A 17909-nucleotide genomic window follows, 5' to 3' on the forward strand; every position below is an offset into this window, starting at 1 on the left:
GCCCAGCAGAGGCCGTGGCCAGGATCCAGCCAGCCAGGCAGCAACGTCTTGGCCGTGCTCCTCCTTCTCCCTACAGAGAGCTCCCCAGACACAGGCGGGCTCTCCGCCCCACGGCTGGTCCCAGCCCATCACCACAGCCCCAGTTTTGTATTTCCGAGGCTCATCTGCACTTCCTTACCATTAACTGGGTTTTGCTAGCACTGTGCACATCCGAGCTGCTTGTTTATACGAGACACCACCACAAATTCCTTCCTAAGGAGGTTTTCTCCAGACGAGGCTCCGTAGCAGTTACCTGTGCAGCCCAGGAGGGTGGCATCCCCGTATGGGCCAGGGAAGGTGTGTGGCTACCAGCCCAAACCCTGTGGCTCCCATGGGAAGTGGAGTCACCCAGCAGATCTCAGAGCCCAGCCCAGGTCCTTGCTGCTGTGACAGGACACGGGGATGCTGCCAGGATGGGATGCTGCAGGGATGGGAAGCTGCCCATCCTTCTGATCCCAGCGGGGAGGTGCTGCGGACCACGCTGGGAAGTGAGCTTGGAGTGGGCAGATACCTCCTGCTTTGCTTTGTGTCTCTTCTCTGGGTGAGACACCTAAAATAATATTTGGGCTCGCCTGAAAGGACAGAGCACCACGGCTGGGAAAGGGAGCTGTGCTCAGGAAACGCGACGGGCTTAAGAAAACAAGAATCAGGGGCACTTGCAGTTCAGCCAGGCTGGCTGTGACATTAGAGCAAGAATCTATTATCATATAATACAACCTAATAATATTATATTAACATTATATAACACGTAGATAATATAACATTACACGTTATATAATGTTACTATAATAATATACTCTAAAGAACATACATGAGAATAAAGATTAAAATATTTATACAAAGTCCTCCCAGAAGCAAATTCCCCCCAGGTGGATTGTGACCTCCAGCTGTTCCCCCTGGTGACAGCTGAAGACATCCCTCTCCCCACCGAGCCCCCGCAGCAAGCCCAAGCTTGGCTAAATGCCACACTCCAGCCTGGCCTTCCTGCAGGCATTGGAAAGAATTTGGTTCCAGCCCTGAGCAAGACACCCCCAGGAGGACTGATGGCTTTAAGGGCCCTTTGCAGCACATTTGCCCACTACCATGGGTCTTACCCTGCATCCCGCTGCAAACCAACCCTCCTGCCAGACCCCAGCTGAGACCCCCATGTCCAGTAACCCCCTTCACACCTGCTGTCCCAGGGGTTTCTGCCACTACTTGCAGGCTTTGCCCCTCCAGGTGTCATGCCATGGACACAAAAAGTCTGGGAGAAGCCCAGATACCAGCTGAGACCCCACCAGCTGCCCACGAGCAGCTCCTCTCGCAGCTTGACTGAGCGCCAGGTTTTAATGGGCTTGATGCCCCCGTTAGCTCTGGATAAAGTGAGTCAGGGCTGCTCAGCAGTGGGAACACCACGAGGCAGTCAGATGCCAAGGAGACGTCCAAGCCCGCGCTCCCTGCTCCCCTCTCAGCCAGCTTCCTTCCCCTGATGGCCATCTATTCCCCCTGGGAAAACCGGGGGCGGGCGGTGGGATGGGGTGTTTGGCAAGCTGAGCAACATCACCTGCTAGAAAAGCAGGAGCACTCTGCTCTGCTCTGGGCTGGTGCTTTGCCCTCCACACGGTGCCAAAGCCTCTCCAGCTGGGGAAAGAAGTTTTTCCAGGGCCACGAACTGACTCTCCCAGCATGTTCAGCAGCAAAAAAAAAAAAAAACAAACCAACAAAAAGGCTCTTCAAGAGCAAAAAGTTGCTCTTGTGACCTCATGGGACCAACCCGAACGGCGGCGCAAACCGGCCTCTAGCCCATCAATCATTAATCCCTTCCTGGGGGAGCTTTCCCTGCCTGAAGCCATGTAACTGGGCCTGCAGGAGTGCTGCTCGTTAGGCAAGATGATGTTGAAGCTCAGGAAGGTGCTCTGCAAAGCTCCCTGGGAAAAGCCCCTGTTGCTGGGCAAACCATGCTCAGCCCAGGAGAAACTGGCCGCTGCAATCCTGAACTTTCCTCTCCTCAAGCACAGCAGGGGATTTCCATATCAGCTGGACATTTTCCCCACACTTTCCATAATCCTTATCTAGGACGTGCCATGCTCAAATCATGGGCTGAGCTATCACCTTCTCCCCTTGCTCTCCAAACTCTTCCTGCAGATCCAGCAGACAGCAAAGATACACTCCAGCCCAAGCATTTTTTCCAGCTACGAGAGACATTTTGCAGCCAAACCAGCTCCTCCACCCAAGGAGCTGGGTATTTTTAGCAATGGGGAGATTCAAAGAGGCTCCGGGTGTTTGCTGGGAAAGGGATGGGCAACACTGGCTGCTGTAGTGCAACCTCATCTCTTCCTGCCAGCTTGAGAGCTTTGCTTTGGCGAGACCCAAGACTGTTCACTGGCCCAGGTTGCCCAGGGAAGCTGTGGCTGCCCCTTCCCTGGCAGTGTTGAAGGGCAGGTTGGATGGGGCTTGGAGCAGCCTGGGCTGGTGGGAGGTGTCCCTGCCCATGCAGGGGGGTTGGGACTGGATGATCTTTAAGGTCTTTCAACCCAAATCTATGATCCTAAGACAAGTGTTTCCCCCTCCATCTCAAGTGTCTCCTTCCCCTGGGACATACCCAGAGTGTCACCACTCATTTGTCTTCTGGGCAAAGAGGCTGGTTCAACAAGCACAGGTTGGTGTCACATTCTACACCCGTCTCACCCAGGCTCCCTGAGGACGCTCCTTGGGGTGACCTGAGGTCTTACCTGATATTTATCTGGGTCAGCCCCTCCAGCTTGAGCAACAAAGAGCCCGGAGCCCTGTTCCAGCTCCATCTCGTCCGGGGAGCGCTCGAAGCGGACTCGCTCGTGCTCCTCACAGTCCAGGTAGAGGATGACTTCCTCCTCCTCCACGCTGATGGCAAAGCGTGTCCACTGGTTGAGCAAGGTGGGCACAGTGAAGGTGGCTGCTGCATATGAGCTCGAGGAGCCTGGCTCTGTGTAGTAGAAGATGATTTGCTGCTTGCCCGCCCGTAGCTCCGAGAGCTTGACCCCCACGTAGATGATGCTCTGAGAGGAGTCCGTGACAGCAAAGAGGACACCAGCCCGGGGGGTGGTGGGTTGGATGTGGAACAGGAGGGAGAAGTCCCGGTAGAAAGGGCTTGGCAGGTGGTACCGGGCCACCTGTCCCGTGTTGGCGTTGGGGCCGAAGACGTAGCCGGGGTTGTTGTCAGGGCCATAAATCTTGAGGATCTCCTCTGGTGGGGGGTCTCCGATCAGCTCCAGGAGGCTGACCTCAGTGCTCAGGTTCTCTGCAACAGGAAGGGAAAGGGGACAGTCACAACCGGCCCAACAAGGATGGTCGCTCTCAGCAGGGTGCCTTGGGGACACACCACGGGCTCTGCCCTCCCCAGACACTGCTCTTCAGTGGCTTCCTCCACTTGCCCTCCCCAGCACCTGGAACTTTCCTTCAGGCTGAGGGTTGGCCAAGGCAGCAATGCTCCTTGAGCTGCTCCCACTGCACTGTTTGGATGTGACTGCCAAAACGCCACCCGTTCCCTGGTCCTGGACCTCCAGCTGCAGCTGGGACATCCCTGAGATGGGATAAAGCCAAAGGGATAGTGCCCATGGCAGCCACATGCCCATGAGGGCAGCGGGGGATGCTGCCGAAGCACCAAGATGCTGAACAGCCACGGAGAAGTGAGGAAGCCTGTTGCATCCATACCCACTCTGGGGTCATGGTGACCCCTCATGTCACCCTGGGACACGCTCACAGAGTCACCCCAGCTGGGAATAAATCATCCCCTTGCAAACACCCTGGGAATGGGGCTCGTGCCGGCGCACTCCGTCAGCTTCCCAGCTGATCTCAGTTTGGAGCTCGGCTCTTTCCCTCACTCCTCTTTCTCAAGGCACTTGGGGAAGTTGTGCTCAGGATAGTCTCTCCTACCCAACACAGCTGAACATCTGGCCGGGGTGAGGCAGCTGCCTGTGAGCCAGCTCCCGTTGTTCTGGCAGCAGGCACATCCTCATCGCCCACACACCGGGCGCTGGATTCCTCCTCTCCTATGTCAACTGCTCGGGTGGGTGCCAACTCGACGGGTGCTTTTTAACTCTGAGTTTCCCAGGAGCAAGGAAACCCAACCACCCCAGCTCCAAAAACAGCCGAGGGCTTTGCACCAGGAACAGATGCTCAGTGCTGATTTCAGCCGTATTCCGAGTCAGGAGCAGGGGCTGAGACAAATGACCCCCAACTCAATCCCTGGTGTTTCACATGAACAATGGGGGGGGGTGGGGGGGATGTATCAGGAGTGTGCTGACTCCAGAAGGACCAGACAGGAATCTCCACCCTGCTCTGGAGCCAGGCATTTTCCTCCAGAGTTCTTAAAAAAACCCCAAAGAAACCAGCCCAGCCTTGTCCAGCCTGGAAGGAAAACATGTCTCTTGGGATGGCAGGAGAAGATCAAAACCTGGGTGTCTCTTCCAAAGCCTGGGGGTACCCACGCATGCGAACATCCCCAGTCCCCTCTGCCACCAAGCCCCAGTGCCAGCACCAGCCCCAACCCCATGAAAGGGACCCAGGCAGTGGGGATGTCAGAAATGCCACCTATCAGAGGTGAGGGCAAACCTCCTCTCTGGCAGACCCCAGACTTGCTGCTTCCCTACTGAGCCTGCTGCTCTGAAACTCCTTCTCACCACCCTGCTCCCCCAAAACCTGTCCCTCCCAAGCTTGGCACCCCAAAACTGGAAACCCCCCCCTCCTGGTCTTACACCAGCCCTAACCCCCTCATCTGTCCTGCAATGGGATCGGACTTCCCCATGGGGCATCTCCACCCTGCTCAGAGGGGAAGGGCTCAGCGCAGCCCCTCTGGCCACAGGGACCTCAGGATCCTGGAGCCCAACATCCTTTCGTCTGCAGTCCTACATCACAAATGATGGGGTGAGTGAGCAGGGTTCCCCCGAGACCCACAGCAAGCCCCAGCCTGGGACCCACCTTGAGGCACCCCACAAGCTCACAGCCCTGCCCCATCTCCAGCCATGGCACCTCCAGCTCTGCCAGCTCCCCTGCAGCACGTGGCCACGGCCACCAGGATGCAGGAATGGAGCTCATCTCCAGCTGAAGGAAGCAAAAATTCACAGCAGCTTTAAGAGAAGAGGAAACCAGAGCTTCCTCCTGGGGGTCTGCATGGGTGTAAAGAGCCAGAGCTGCAATTTCTGCAGCCAGACAAGCCATTGTCTGCCCCCGGGGCCCGGGGTGGCAGGGGACAGCCTCAAAGAGGCTTTTGTCAGCAGTGCAATTTTCAACCACGCTCCCCTTGGCGTTCCAGCCGGCTCTGAGATCCTCCCTCCTCTCCAGACATGCCACTCGCCCACCAGCCCAGGGTGGGACCTGGGTGCTGGCACTTCCCAAGGCAGACAGGGACAATCTTTCCCCTTGCAACACGGCAAGGCAAGGCAGGGGCCAGGGCTGCAAGGCCAGGAGGGGAACTAAGGAGAGACGCCTTCAAAGGGCTGCACCCCTGCAAAAGCCAAGTGCTCAAACCCCAAACCTTTGAGGCCGTGCCTGCTTTATCCAAAGGGCACTCAGAGCCCACATGCTGCACCCCCTCCACCCTGCAACCATCTGGCAGCACCCACCATGGAGCATGGAGAGATGGCTGACAGGGCAGTGGTTGCAGGATGGGAGCTGGCACAGGAGGGCTGTGGGGATGTCTCTGGCCATGTGCTCCTGCTGCCTGCCCCAGGGATGCTCCAAGTCACCTCCCTGCTCTGCCATGACCTTCCTGGCTGGCCTGAGCCAGGGCTGCCAGCCTGGCCCTGTGCATCTCATCACGGCTGGGATGCAGGGGACCCTCCACACACACAGAAGCCACCCAAGCCACTCCATGGGGTGCCCCCCGGTCCTCACATCCCTCACCCCTTCCCGACTGCCCATCCGGGAGTGCACTCCTCCCCCACCAGCAACCCCCTGACCCTGTGTCACCCCCCCCAGGGCTCAGCCAGGGAACAGAGCTGCTTTGAGGCCGAGGGGACCCTGCGTGCCAGCCCTGCCTGCTGCCCCCCCCGCCTGCTGCCCCCCGGCTCCACCGTCCCCCTGACGTCTCGGGCAGCCCCCGAGGGCACGGGGGGCCAGCACGGGAACACAGCCTCATTCAAGGGGGCTGGGGAGGGGGGGAGCAGCAAGCTCCCACTCCCTACTTTCATCCCCAACTGAGTTCTTGCTCTGCTGCCCTGACGTGCACGTCTGCAGCCGCCCCCCCTGCTCTCTTCCCTGCCGAAGCAGCACGTCTTGGTCCCCAGCAGACAGACAGAAGTGTCACAACCACCTCACAACGAAGCCAGAGGCAAAGTAACCTCTCCTGCCCACCAAGCAGAGGGGATCAAACATTACCCCTTCAGTAAATCATTAACCCCAAGGCAAAGGGCGGCTCTGGGACAGGGGAGCGCAGGGCTGTGGGTCACCTTGAGGTCTCCCCACTGCCAGGGCCTCAGGTGCTGCTGTGCTCGGGTGGCTGTGGGGTCCTGGTTCCTTCACCCCACCCCTGTGGGGAGCTGCCAGCTTTGCAAGCACCCCGCTCCCAGGATAGACAACCCCAAATCCTGGGCTGTGCGCTGTGGCACCTGCAAACCAGCACCATGTGCTCAGGGATCATCTCTTGTCCTGGCTGCTGGGACGTTGTCTTGTAACCTGGCTGCTGTGTTTCCCTGGGGGTGAAACAGCCCAAGGAGGGGATGGTGGGGCTCAGCCCTGAGGAAGGAGCCAAAACCCACTGGCGGTCCCTGTTTGAAGAAGCCACGGCTGGATGGAAAGTGATTTTGGACTCAGCAGCATCCCATGGGGACAAGGCAGAAGCAGCCATCAGCACCTCCGAAGCTGGGGGAGTTTGGGGAGGCACACACACAAACACACGGACACTGCCCAGCCACATTACCTGCAGAAGCATTAATAAAGACACAAGAATACCCTTCGTCCTCCTTGGGGAGAGCATCACAAGGCAGAGGCAGGTGCCCACTGGCCAAGTGCATCCAACACAGGTCTCTGACGGCCTCGCAGAAGCCCTGGCACGGCGGGGGGGTTATGGGGACCAAGGTGCTACACCCGGGAAGCAGGAGCAAGCAGAGGAACCACTCCACGTAGCGATGGCACCGTGATTCAAGCAGCCCCTCCCACTCATGCAAAGCCACCCGAATTTCCGCCTCGCTGCCCTGCCGGAGGTAATTGGGGGATCTGAAACGGTCGGTGCCCAGCACTCTGCAGAAGGGCAGGTGGGTTGGGATGGGCAGGCAGTGCCCAGCTGGTGGCATCAGTCCAGGAAAGAAGGATGCAAGCCCCGCGCCGCTGCCCCCGTAGAGTCGCGCCGCGGCGGTTAGTAAATCAAACTGGAGAGGACTGGAAGTAGCGGCTAGAGGAGGATCCACACCAGTAGCCGCCCTCCCGTTGGGCACAGGAAGGCTCTGGCTCCCGTTGGTGCTGGCCAGGGCCAGCCCCTGGTGGCCAGTGGCTTGCCTCAGGTTCGGCGGGGCGGGCAATGCTCCGGGGTAGTGTCGGGGCGGCTGTGCCGTGGGGTCACGGGGTGGCACCACCTGCTTGTGGGTACTGTCACCTGGTGAGAAAGGGAAAGGGGCACTACCTGGCCGGGGACCTGCTGGTCTCTGCAAGGACACCCATGTTGCTGCGGGGGTCTCTGTCCCCAGGAGCTGTGGGTCCTCAGTGGTCACTGTCCCAGAGAGCTGTGGGTCCTCAGAGGTCCTTGCCTCCAGGAGCTGTGGGTCCTCAGTGGTCACCATCCTCAGGAGCTGCAGGTCCTCAGTGGTCGCTGTCTCTAGGAGCTGCTGGTCCTTGGTGGTACCTGTCCCCGGGAGCTGCGGGTTTTCGGTGGTCCCTGTCCCTGGGAGCTGCTGGTCCTCAGTGGTACCTGTCCCCAGGAGCTGTGGGTTTTTGGTGGTCCCTGTCCCTGGGAGCTGCTGGTCCTCGGTGGTACCTGTCCCCAGGAGCTGTGGGTTTTTGGCAGTCCCTGTCCCCAGAAGCTGTGGGTCCTCAGTGGTCTCTGTCCCAGAGAGCTGTGGGTCCTCAGTGGTCTCTGTCCCAGAGAGCTGCGGGTCCTCAGTGGTCTCTGTCCCTAGGAGCTGCTGCTCCTCAGTGGTACCTGTCCCCGGGAACTGTGGGTTTTTGGTGACCCGTGTCTCCAGGAGCTGCGGGTCCTTGCTGGTCACCATCCCCAGGAGCTGTGGGTTTTTGGTGGCCGCTGTCCCCAGGAGCTGCGGGTCCTCGGCAGGGCTGCTGGTGTCCTCCTGGCCAGGGGCAGGTGACGTGCTGCGGGGAGGAGCGACGCTCGGCCGTGCCCTGCTCTCCCCCGGCCCTGTGGCACTGCTGTCCCCCTGCTCAGCGTTTTCAGCTGCCATCCCCTCAGCCACAGGTGCTGCTGAGCCGGGATCTGGCCCCTGGTGCTCTGGGGGGGTGACGTCTCCCATCACTTGGCCACCCCACGTCCCCGGGGCTGGGCTGGGAGCTGCTGTGGAGGCGAGCGGCTCCAGCGCCACGGTTCCCTCTCCCGGTGCTGCTGGGCTTCCCGTGGTCTTCACGCTGCCCCAAACCCAGTCCAGGAGCTGCGTGCTGGAGGAGGAGAAGCAGCAAGCCAGGAGGAGCAGAAACTCCAGGCGAGGTGGGGCCATTAGGAAGCGAAAACAAGCTCTGCCGCTTCAGAGACCAACACGGAGAGGCCGGAGGAAGGAAAGGAGGGAAGAGGCAGGAGTTTTGCCCCAGCCAGGCTCCCGGAGGACTCACATTGCTCTCTCCTCCCCAACACGACCCTTCAAACCAGAGCAGAGCAGCGGGAGGAGTGGCCGCGCCGCCAGCCCTGCCAAACCCTCCTCTGCCGAGCGCCAGCCTCCTGCACCCAGCACGGCCCCCCCGGGACCCCTGAGAACCCACCTGAGCCCCCCGAAACCTCTGGGAGCCCCTCAGGGGCGCTGAGCTCCCTGCCCCAGCTTGCTGCTGCCAGCTTTTTAACTCCTTCCTGCCCAGAAAAATCCTAAATCCTCTCTCCCTGCTCCACAGTTAAATCACCGGGAGCCGTACGCCGGGGGGGTCCCGCGTGGACACGGTCTCCAGGGATGCTCAGCTTTGGTGGGACACACAGATCCCCCTGCTCCGGGTCTCAGGGAAACGGTTATAAGCTCAGAGCAAAAACAGAAGAAGGAGTCGGGGGGGGGGGGGAGAGGAAAAAAATCCCAGAAAACATTTCCAAGATTTCCACTGGCCAGAAACACAACAAGTCCCCAAAGTCAAGGGCTTTAAAGCCATTTTTCCCAACTCGGATACAGGGCCAGGACCCCCCAGGTGTCTCAGGATGGGGAGGGAGCACTTGCAGTCCCCCTGCTGCAAACATCCTGTGCCAGCAATGTCTCAGAGCCAGAAGGTCTGAGCAATCACAGCCTCGAGCGCTCAAGTTTTCCTGAAGCTGAGGTTAAAACCTCCCCCGGGCAGCACTGGTGCTCTTGCACACCCCCAAAAATTCAGTTGCTTTTCGCCTCAGCTGAAAAAAATCCCCCCCAAACCCACTTATCTGGCCTGTTTTCCCATATCATCTCTGCCCTGCTGGGGAGATGATGACCCCCTGGAGCACGGCCATGGTTTTTGCACTGCCACGCTGCCTGTGGCCCCAGGCAAGTCACCTTCACATCTCAGAAAGTGTCCCCGGGGAAGGGTCACTGATGGGGAGGTGACAATTTTAGGCCCCCCTTGCCAGGATGCTGAGTGACCAGGAAAGCCACGGCCTTCAGTCATGTGGTTCTGCAACACAGAGTGGGAAGGGATGCAACTCTCCCAGTGCTCCTGCTTAAAAATACTCAGGAAAAGCTCTGCAACGAATGCTCAGACGTCTTTACTTTGCTTTCTGCAACATTTCCCACGCTGCCTTTTAAGCGAAACGGGCGAGTTTTCCCCTTCAGATGGTAGCTGGCACGGCCAGGGTGCTGCAGCTAACAGGCTTGCCCCGTGACTGATGCTGTTAGGGGCACACGTTGTGGAGCAGCCCACGACTCCTGCCGCATGGGACGCGTTTTTTGCCCGCATGTCAGAGTTTCCACACGGCCTCCCCCTGGAGCTCCTGTGCTCCCATCGACCTGCTGAAAGGAGCCAGGCTACCAACCCGCCCCAACGTGCTTGGACAGGACTCTGCTGTGCCCAGCTCTGCTCCCCTGGGGCCAGGGTGCAACCTCTCAGCAGGGTGTGGGGACCCCCCCCCATCCTTGGCATGTCCGAGAGGGATGCCAGGGACTGCTGCTCCTCTCCCACTGCTGAGGAAGAACAGATGGAAAAGTGTTCCCACGGCCACTTCCCCAAATTGGGGGGAGATAAATGGGGTGACAGCCTGCAGCTGGGATGTGATTCAAGCCCCCCTGGAGCTGTGCAGCATTCCCAGGGCAGCTCCTGGAGCCAGGAGGGAGCATCGTGAGCCCTGATGAGCTGCCTCAGCCAGGAGGATTTTGGAAGCAGCACCAGGCTGAGGTGCCCTAAGCGTGCACAGACATGATGCCCAGCCAGAAAAAAAATCCCATCTCCCTTCTGCTGCCATTAGGCAGCTCATGAGAGTGGAGCAGAGCAAAGCAGAAATCCCATGGGACCTCCCCATGCGTGGGGCTGCCACCACCAGCCCTCATTAAGGTCCATGATCTCTGTTTCATTGCACACCTCCACACCAGCTGGAAGGAGCCAGGGCCAGGGCCATCCCAAAATAAGGGACCTAGGATTTGCAAAATAAGAGCTCAGAGGGTGGCCTGGTGGCACAGGTGGCACTGGAGCATTCCAACCCAGCTTGCCCAGCTCTGCCATGACCAAACAGCCAGGCAGAGTCAGGGAACTTACCAGCTGGTGAAATATTTTGGAGAAGTGTTTCCCCAGGGAGAAGCTGTAGCAGCTGGTTTGCTGGCAGAACAGGGGAAACCCCACGGTTTAGCCTCCTCTAGGCTAAAAGCTCCCAAAAAGCACTTTGTGTGCTCGTGCCAGAAGCTCACCATGACCTTTTACTTCCTTAAAAGCAAAATTGGACCCTCTATCTTGTCCCTGTTCCCTCCTGAACAGGCTGCCTGCATCATCCCACCGCCTTGTCCCTCTGGAAAAGGGGGATCAGGCTGCCTTGCCCAGGGTGCGGGCTCATTCCTGTCCCAGCAGAAAAGAGAGGGGGGGGAAAGGGAGGGAGGAAAAAAAAAAAAAGAGAGGGGGGGAAAAAAAGCAGGGAGAGAGGAAAGAAGGCCAGAGCCCAGCAGGCAGGTGGCCGGATGGGCAGACGGACAGCAGAGGGAGCCTCAGGCTGAGCAGATCCTGGAAGCATCCTCAGGAGACCCAATATTGCTGCTCCCCATCAGGGGTAGCAACCCCCTTACAGCAGGGACCCCTCGTCTCCCAGCCACCACGGCCACAAGTCCGGAGGTCACCGTGGTTTAGGCAGGGACAGGCAGCAGCTTTTTGACAGAGACCAGGCAGGGAGATGCCCCTGGAACCGGGGAGGGATGGAGCTCACATGGAGCACCCCGTGGCACAGCTTCCAAGGAGCCTCCCTTAGCAATCAGGGGGTTTCCTTAACAAATCTGCCCATTGTCAGGCTATTTTTCTCTATTTTCTGTTTGAGTCCAGCCTCAGCTTCCCCCAGCCTGCAGGCAGAACGGCTGCAAATCACCCCTTGCTTTTGGCCACCACTAAAAACGAGGCCAGTCCCTTCAAAGCAGCTGCACCAACTCACACACAGCCTTGCACTGGGGGGTACTCCACGAAATGGGCCCCTGCGAGCAGCAGGAAGGATGTCTGGGGTCAGCCCCAGGATGCAAACACACCACAGCCCCACAACCTTCAGGGAAGGAGAGGAAGGAGAGAGAGCAAGGAGAGCAAGGAGAGGAAGGAGAGGAAGGAGAGGAAGGAGAGGAAGGAGAGGAAGGAGAGGAAGGAGAGCAAAAGGAGAGCAAAAGGAGAGCAAAAGGAGAGCAAATGGAGAGCAAATGGAGAGCAAATGGAGAGCAAATGGAGAGCAAATGGAGAGCAAATGGAGAGCAAAAGGAGAGCAAATGGAGAGCAAATGGAGAGCAAATGGAGAGCAAAAGGAGAGCAAAAGGAGAGCAAAAGGAGAGCAAAAGGAGAGCAAAAGGAGAGCAAAAGGAGAGCAAAAGGAGAGCAAGGAAACCTTGACACCAGCACAGCCAAAAACGCTGGAGGTGGGAGCACTCGTGCACGGAGCAGAAAAATGCAGCCCCTGTCAGTGGCAGATGGTATCTATAAATCCTATTGATGTTTGGGATTTTAATCCACTCTTCATCTAAAAGCCCAAACACCAGTTGAAAGGCCCTCCTGCAGACGCACGCTGAGGATGTTGCCACATCCCGAGCTGCTGACCTCCCCGCGTGGAGACACCAGGGCCTGGCCCACGGAGGGGCACCGAGCCAGGGAGACAGGAGAGGCTGGGGATGAAGATGCAGGAGGGCTGGGCTGGGATGGCAGCAGCCATCACAGCCCCAGAAATGATGCAGGTGCCAGTTTGGCAGGACCTGCCCCCCAGGCAGTGTTTCCCCCCCTGCCTCCGGCTGCGCTGAGTCCCCGGGACCGCAGCGTTCCTAAACATTTACTCATGGAGAGGCAGCAACATCCTCCCAGCAAATTCCTCGATAAGATAAACTGTGAAAATGTCACAACTGCCTCAGGGAGACATCAAGTAACGCCAGGGAGGAAGGAAAAAAGAGAGTGGCTGTGCCCAGACCCCTTGCCATTACCTGCTTCCTCCTCCCGCTCCCAAGCCGAGCGGAGGCACTCGCAGTGCCAGGGCATCCATCCTACTCGTCTTGGGAGGATTTGGAATTTCTCAGCCACCATGGGAAATGATGCGGGCAACGGCAGCAGGCAGGGTGAGCAAAGTGCAAAGCAAACAGCTTTCCTTCCAAGGGTGGCTAAAAATACCCCCGGGGGTCGGGTCCCGTCTCACCAAAGGCATCTGTAGTTTGCCTTGTAACTCGTTACCCTCTGCCAAAGACCAGGAGTCCCAAGCTAGAGAAGGCAAAGCCAAGATATGCTTCTGCCCCCCCCTTTTCCCCATCTGCATGGGATGGGAGAAGGCAGCAGGGGCAGGGAATGGGACTCTGCCCACCCCACGAGGTGCCCTGGTCACCCCAGGGGATGGATGGAAGAGAGGGGCCCTCAACCTCCGGGCACAGCTGAACTCAAGGGAAGTCTTAAGAAGTGCAGGGAGGTCTTTAAAATGCAAGGTGAGCTTGGCGTGACCTGCAGCCCCCCAAGCCCAACCATGGCCTAGCCCTCCCCCCTCCAGCCCTGCCTCCACAGGAGCCACTGGCTCTGCTTCCCATCACTCGCCCCCCACCGACAGCCTGGAGATAAGGGGAGGGGGAGGCGAGGGAAGGAATGCGACCCTCTTGCTCACCCTCTGCTGTGCTAATAAATCACCTTACAGACTAATTGCTCCTTGCGAGGGGGAAGACTCACACCCCCCCTCACTCCTCACCAAGGTCCCAATTCAGCCTGGGAGCCACACTCCCCAGAAGCCCCAGGTTTCAATCGCATTCCTGTCCCGGCACGTAGAGGAGGGGGCTCTGGCAGCACCCACGACCACTGTCTGGGCAAGGACAGAGGGGGCTACCCCAGTCACTGGAGAGGATGGGTCAGTTCCCTGTTCCCAAGCATCCCAAGGGCCTTTTCCAATCCGAATAGTTCTATGATTCTGTTTATACAGAAATACAGGGAGCCAATGCACCCAGCATCCTGGCTCGAGGACTAATCCTGTGCTGGGGGGAGAGGGGAGATGAGGGCTGGGATGGAGGCTTCACAAGCTGACTTAATACCACCACAACCTGCTCATTCTGCACACAGCAAAGCAGAGAAGAGGAGGAGAAGCTACTCAGGCGAGGAATGCTTCCCTGGAGCTCAAAGGTAATCTCCCAACATCACACAGTGGATAAAAAAGCCAACGAAGCCCAAAACGTCAGGATGTGATTCCCACAAGCATATTCCCAGCCATGGAGAAGGCCAGGCACCAAGAGGGACTGAGAGGGGCCCCATGGGACACCCTGCCCACCCCTCAGCCAGAATATTAAAGCCACCAATGTCAAGGAGTGCTGTCAGAGACTAACTCTGCACCAGCTTTGAAGGCTGAGTAACAAACGCTGGTAGTTGCCCATCCCCAGCTGTTTTTCAGCACTTTTCCTGTGCACAGGAAAATACCAGCACAACTTAAAAAAAACAAACCAAACCAAACAACAGTTCACCACACAAAACACAGAAGAAATGCCAAAGGAAGTAGTACCTGAAGCTACAGTGGAGTGGCACAGCATCCATCCCACGGTACAGCATCCATCCTGCAGCTGCCAGGAGCCAGGGATGCTGGGTGCTAGCTGGTCTGTGCTGCTGCAAGAGGCAACAGCCACAGCTTGTGGGTGCTCCACCGAGCCTCTCCACAGCTTTCCAGCAAGAGAAACCCACCCAGCAGGTGATTAACCTCCTCCTCAGTGCAGCTCGCAGCAAACAGAAATCCAAGCTCGCCAGGGCCAAGTGGCAAGAAACCCTGTTTTGTTAGAGAATGGAAAGGAAAAGAGGGATCCAGGAGGTTTGGGGCTTTTTGTTGGGTTTGTTGTGTTTTTTTTTTTTCACTTCAGCTGCAATATTCTGCTTGTCCAACCAGCCTGGATCTTGTCAGTGCTGCCTCCCTGCAGTGCAGGGGACTTTGTTTGGCTTGGAGCCTCTCGAGCCCCCGGCTGTGCTGGTAATAAGACTCCTTGTCCGCTCCATGGTCCTTCCACCTCTCTGCACTCCTCAGACAATAGTCTGCCTGTGCTGCTGACTTTGGCATCATTCCCCTGCTCTTTCCAAAGTTTCCTCTGCACCAGGCAGCCAAGCTTGGCCATCCTGCTTGGGCATTGCATCCCATCCCGGGGTCGTCTGCTGAGCGCCGTGCTTCATTCCAGACCTCACCATGGCTTTCGGTGCCCCAAGGTGGGGACACAAAGAGGTGAGGTGCCCAGCAGACCCTTTGGGGGTGGATACTGGGGTCACAGCCATTTAAGGTCTTCGTTAGCAGCCTGGAGGAGGGGGCACTTGAGCTGGGAAAGTGTCATCTGGCCCTTGAACCTACCCAGCTGCACATGCCCCGTAACTAAATAAAAAGTGAACCAGTTGAAAGTCTTGAAATCAAAGCTGAGTGATGACAAGTTGATGTCAGCCAAGGCTGGCTCCCTGCTCCCTGCCATGATGACAGTCTGTGTCTCCACTGGCATGGGAAGTATGTAGGCAGGAAAATGTGGATCTTTGAGAAAGTGCAAGCACCACCAGAGACAGACATTAAAGAAGTCAAACAGGTCGATGTTGTTGGTGGCTACTTTGCTGCTTCATGCGAGTGGAGAGAAGCTTCCTTGGCCCCAGCACTGGGAAACCCAACAAGACCTGGATGCAGCCAGAAAACACATCTTCCCTCTCCAATCAACAGCCAAAGACACCGGACAAGAGATCTACTAGAACAAGCAGGAGATGGGGACCAAAAGCCATCATTTGACCAATTACTTCCTTGCCAACAACTTGGATTTAAAGGCAGAACGTGACATCAATAAATAGCTCTGATGCACCAGAGCTGATCATCTAGAACATGACAGATATCAAGAACAAGGATGGGTGTTATTTGGGTTCCTGCTCGTGTGCAGACGGGGATTCAGGAGCAGGTTTGCCCCCTCCTGAGCAGGATGCCACAGCCAGACACTGTCCCTGGCACCAACATCCCAAAGCACAGCTGGCCAGTCAAGGACTAGGATGGCCACATGCAGAGCCCTACAGAGATGGGTCCCCATAAGTTGCTTTCTGGGATGATAAGGGTTAAAAAGAAAACCCCAAACCACACAGACAAAAAAACCCCAGCAGGCATGCCTGAAGAGGAGGATTAGAGAGAATAGGGCCATTTCTCAGCAAAGACTATGGCAACCTAAATAGAAAAGTAACATTACGCTCAAGACCAGGGCCCTTTTGCTTTGCTCCTGCCCTACAATGCCACTATTGTTTTGCTGACAACTGGTAATTATCCCGAGCTGCACACACTGGTATTCCCACCCTTTAACCGGGAGGGATTTTGCAGCCTCCAACCCTCTGACACCAGCAAAAATTCACATACCAGAGGGTTCAAAGGGGGGGCGGGCTGCAGAGGCCGGCCCAGCCACAGGGGTACGTCACTTGGGGACCTCCATTTAGTCATCTCTAAAAAACGAAGCTCTCTGGGACGGTTTTGTTCCAGACGACCACACTTGGGGTTCAAGGCGCCCCAAATCCCCCACCCTGAGCGAGCAGCACCCATCACCACCCCAGATGAAACAACATTCACCTCCCAAATATCCCGCTCTATGTAGCGCATCCTTTCTCAGCCCGGCAGCAAAGAGGAAGCTGGAAAAAAAAATACATAATCCCACAGAGAGAAGGTTTTCCTTCCCACCTATAAAGCTCAGGCATCCAGCTCATCCCTGGGATCTCCAGACCTGCCCTGCTGCAAAGCAACTGCAACGGGGCTGAGTCAAACCCATCACTTCTGATTTCCAAATGAGACTCACCGTCCCAACCTGCTCAGCCCACCATGAGTCCAGCTCAGAGTTGGCACCAGCTGAGAGAAAGTGATAAAAAAATACTGGAAACTGCCCCAAGGTGGATTTAAACGCTGCCATTGCAAAAATGCAATTGTTGGGTGGTGTTTTTTTGTTTTGTTTTGGAAGGCTGGTGAGCCAGGAAGACCAGAAAAAGAACCAAAAAATGCATTTATTTTCTGTCACAGGCAGCACAGTCAAGGACAGAGCAAGGCAGGGGACACACAGCAGCCACCAAAGGACCCAGCTATGAGCACACAACCAGCTGCTCTGGGATTTACTGTTTGTTTTTTTTTTTGTTTGGTTGGTTTTTACTCTTCTTCTGCATTTTCATGACACTATTGCAAAAGTTTCTTCCTAACGGGAAAGCTGGAAACCAGTTTTTCCTGCAGCAAAGGCCAATTCCCCAAACTCTAGCAGTGACCTGCAAAGATTAAAAAAAAAAAAAAAAGCCCCATAAATCAGCAGAGCAACATCTCATCTTCCCTTCCTCACAGCGTCACCAGCCTGGGTGGGTTTTTTTAGATGTTGTTGTTGTTTTAAGCACCCCAGGGAAAAGAATCAGCTCCTAAAACCCCACTTAACCCATCCCAGCTGCAGGAAAAAACCAAAAATAATAATAAATCCCACGTAGGCAAGAGGAGCTGCAGTACCAGGCAAGCTCCAGCCTGTCCCTGCAGTGCCCTGCTGGGTTTTGGGGGGAAGGAGCCCCACCTTCTCCCAAGCCTGGAGCCCTGCCAGCCCCTCTTGCCTCACGCGAGCGGGTGGAAAGGCAGCAGCCGGAGAGCACGGGGGCCCTGGTGTCCCCGGGGTGAGTGCTGGGGTCCCCAGGGTGAGTCCTGCCACCAGACCAGCACACCCTGCTTGCCAGGATGCTGCAAACTGGAGGAGGAAGCAGGGTTGTGATGGTATCAGGTTGGCCCGGCTCCTTTTCATCACTTGTTGGGCCGGGGCAGCGAGATGGCAGACACCTTCTGGTTGGAAAAGATCTTTAAGATCACAGGGTCCAGCCATAACCTCACTCTACCAACCACCAACCCGACTCTACCAAGTCCAGAGCTAAAATCACCTCCCTCAGCACCACACCTACACATCCTTCAAACACCTCCAGGGATGGAGGTTCAACCACCTCCCTGGGCAGCCTGCTCCAGTGCTCAATAACCCCTTCAGTCAAGAAGTTTCTCCTAATACCCAATCCAAACCTCCCCTGGCACAACTTGAGGCCACTGAGACATGGCTGCAGGGCAAAGATTAAACCCACATTTTGCTCTTGAGACTGCTTTGGGTTGGGGGAGGTTGCTTTGCACCCACTTTTTCCAG

At 57.0% G+C, this 17909-nt stretch overlaps 1 protein-coding gene across 3 annotated transcripts in view; it reads right to left on the reverse strand.

The window, feature by feature from the left end:
* COL18A1 (collagen type XVIII alpha 1 chain) overlaps positions 1-17909 on the reverse strand; it is a 39950-nt gene that overhangs the window by 10726 nt on the left and 11315 nt on the right. The window contains exons 1-2 of one of the 3 annotated variants that reach the window (XM_051623768.1): positions 14282-14393; positions 2751-3295 (exon numbers count right to left, since the gene is read on the reverse strand). In XM_051623768.1, the coding sequence (XP_051479728.1) occupies positions 2751-3295; positions 14282-14309 (573 nt within the window). In that variant the 5' untranslated portion in view covers positions 14310-14393. Of the gene's footprint in view, positions 1-2750; positions 3296-7612; positions 8729-14281; positions 14394-17909 lie in introns of those variants that run through there. The other 2 variants (XM_051623766.1, XM_051623767.1) reach the window with 2 other exon arrangements.

This window comes from Apus apus, chromosome 6, assembly GCF_020740795.1.
Source record: "Apus apus isolate bApuApu2 chromosome 6, bApuApu2.pri.cur, whole genome shotgun sequence".
Taxonomy (NCBI): Eukaryota; Metazoa; Chordata; class Aves; order Apodiformes; family Apodidae; genus Apus; species Apus apus.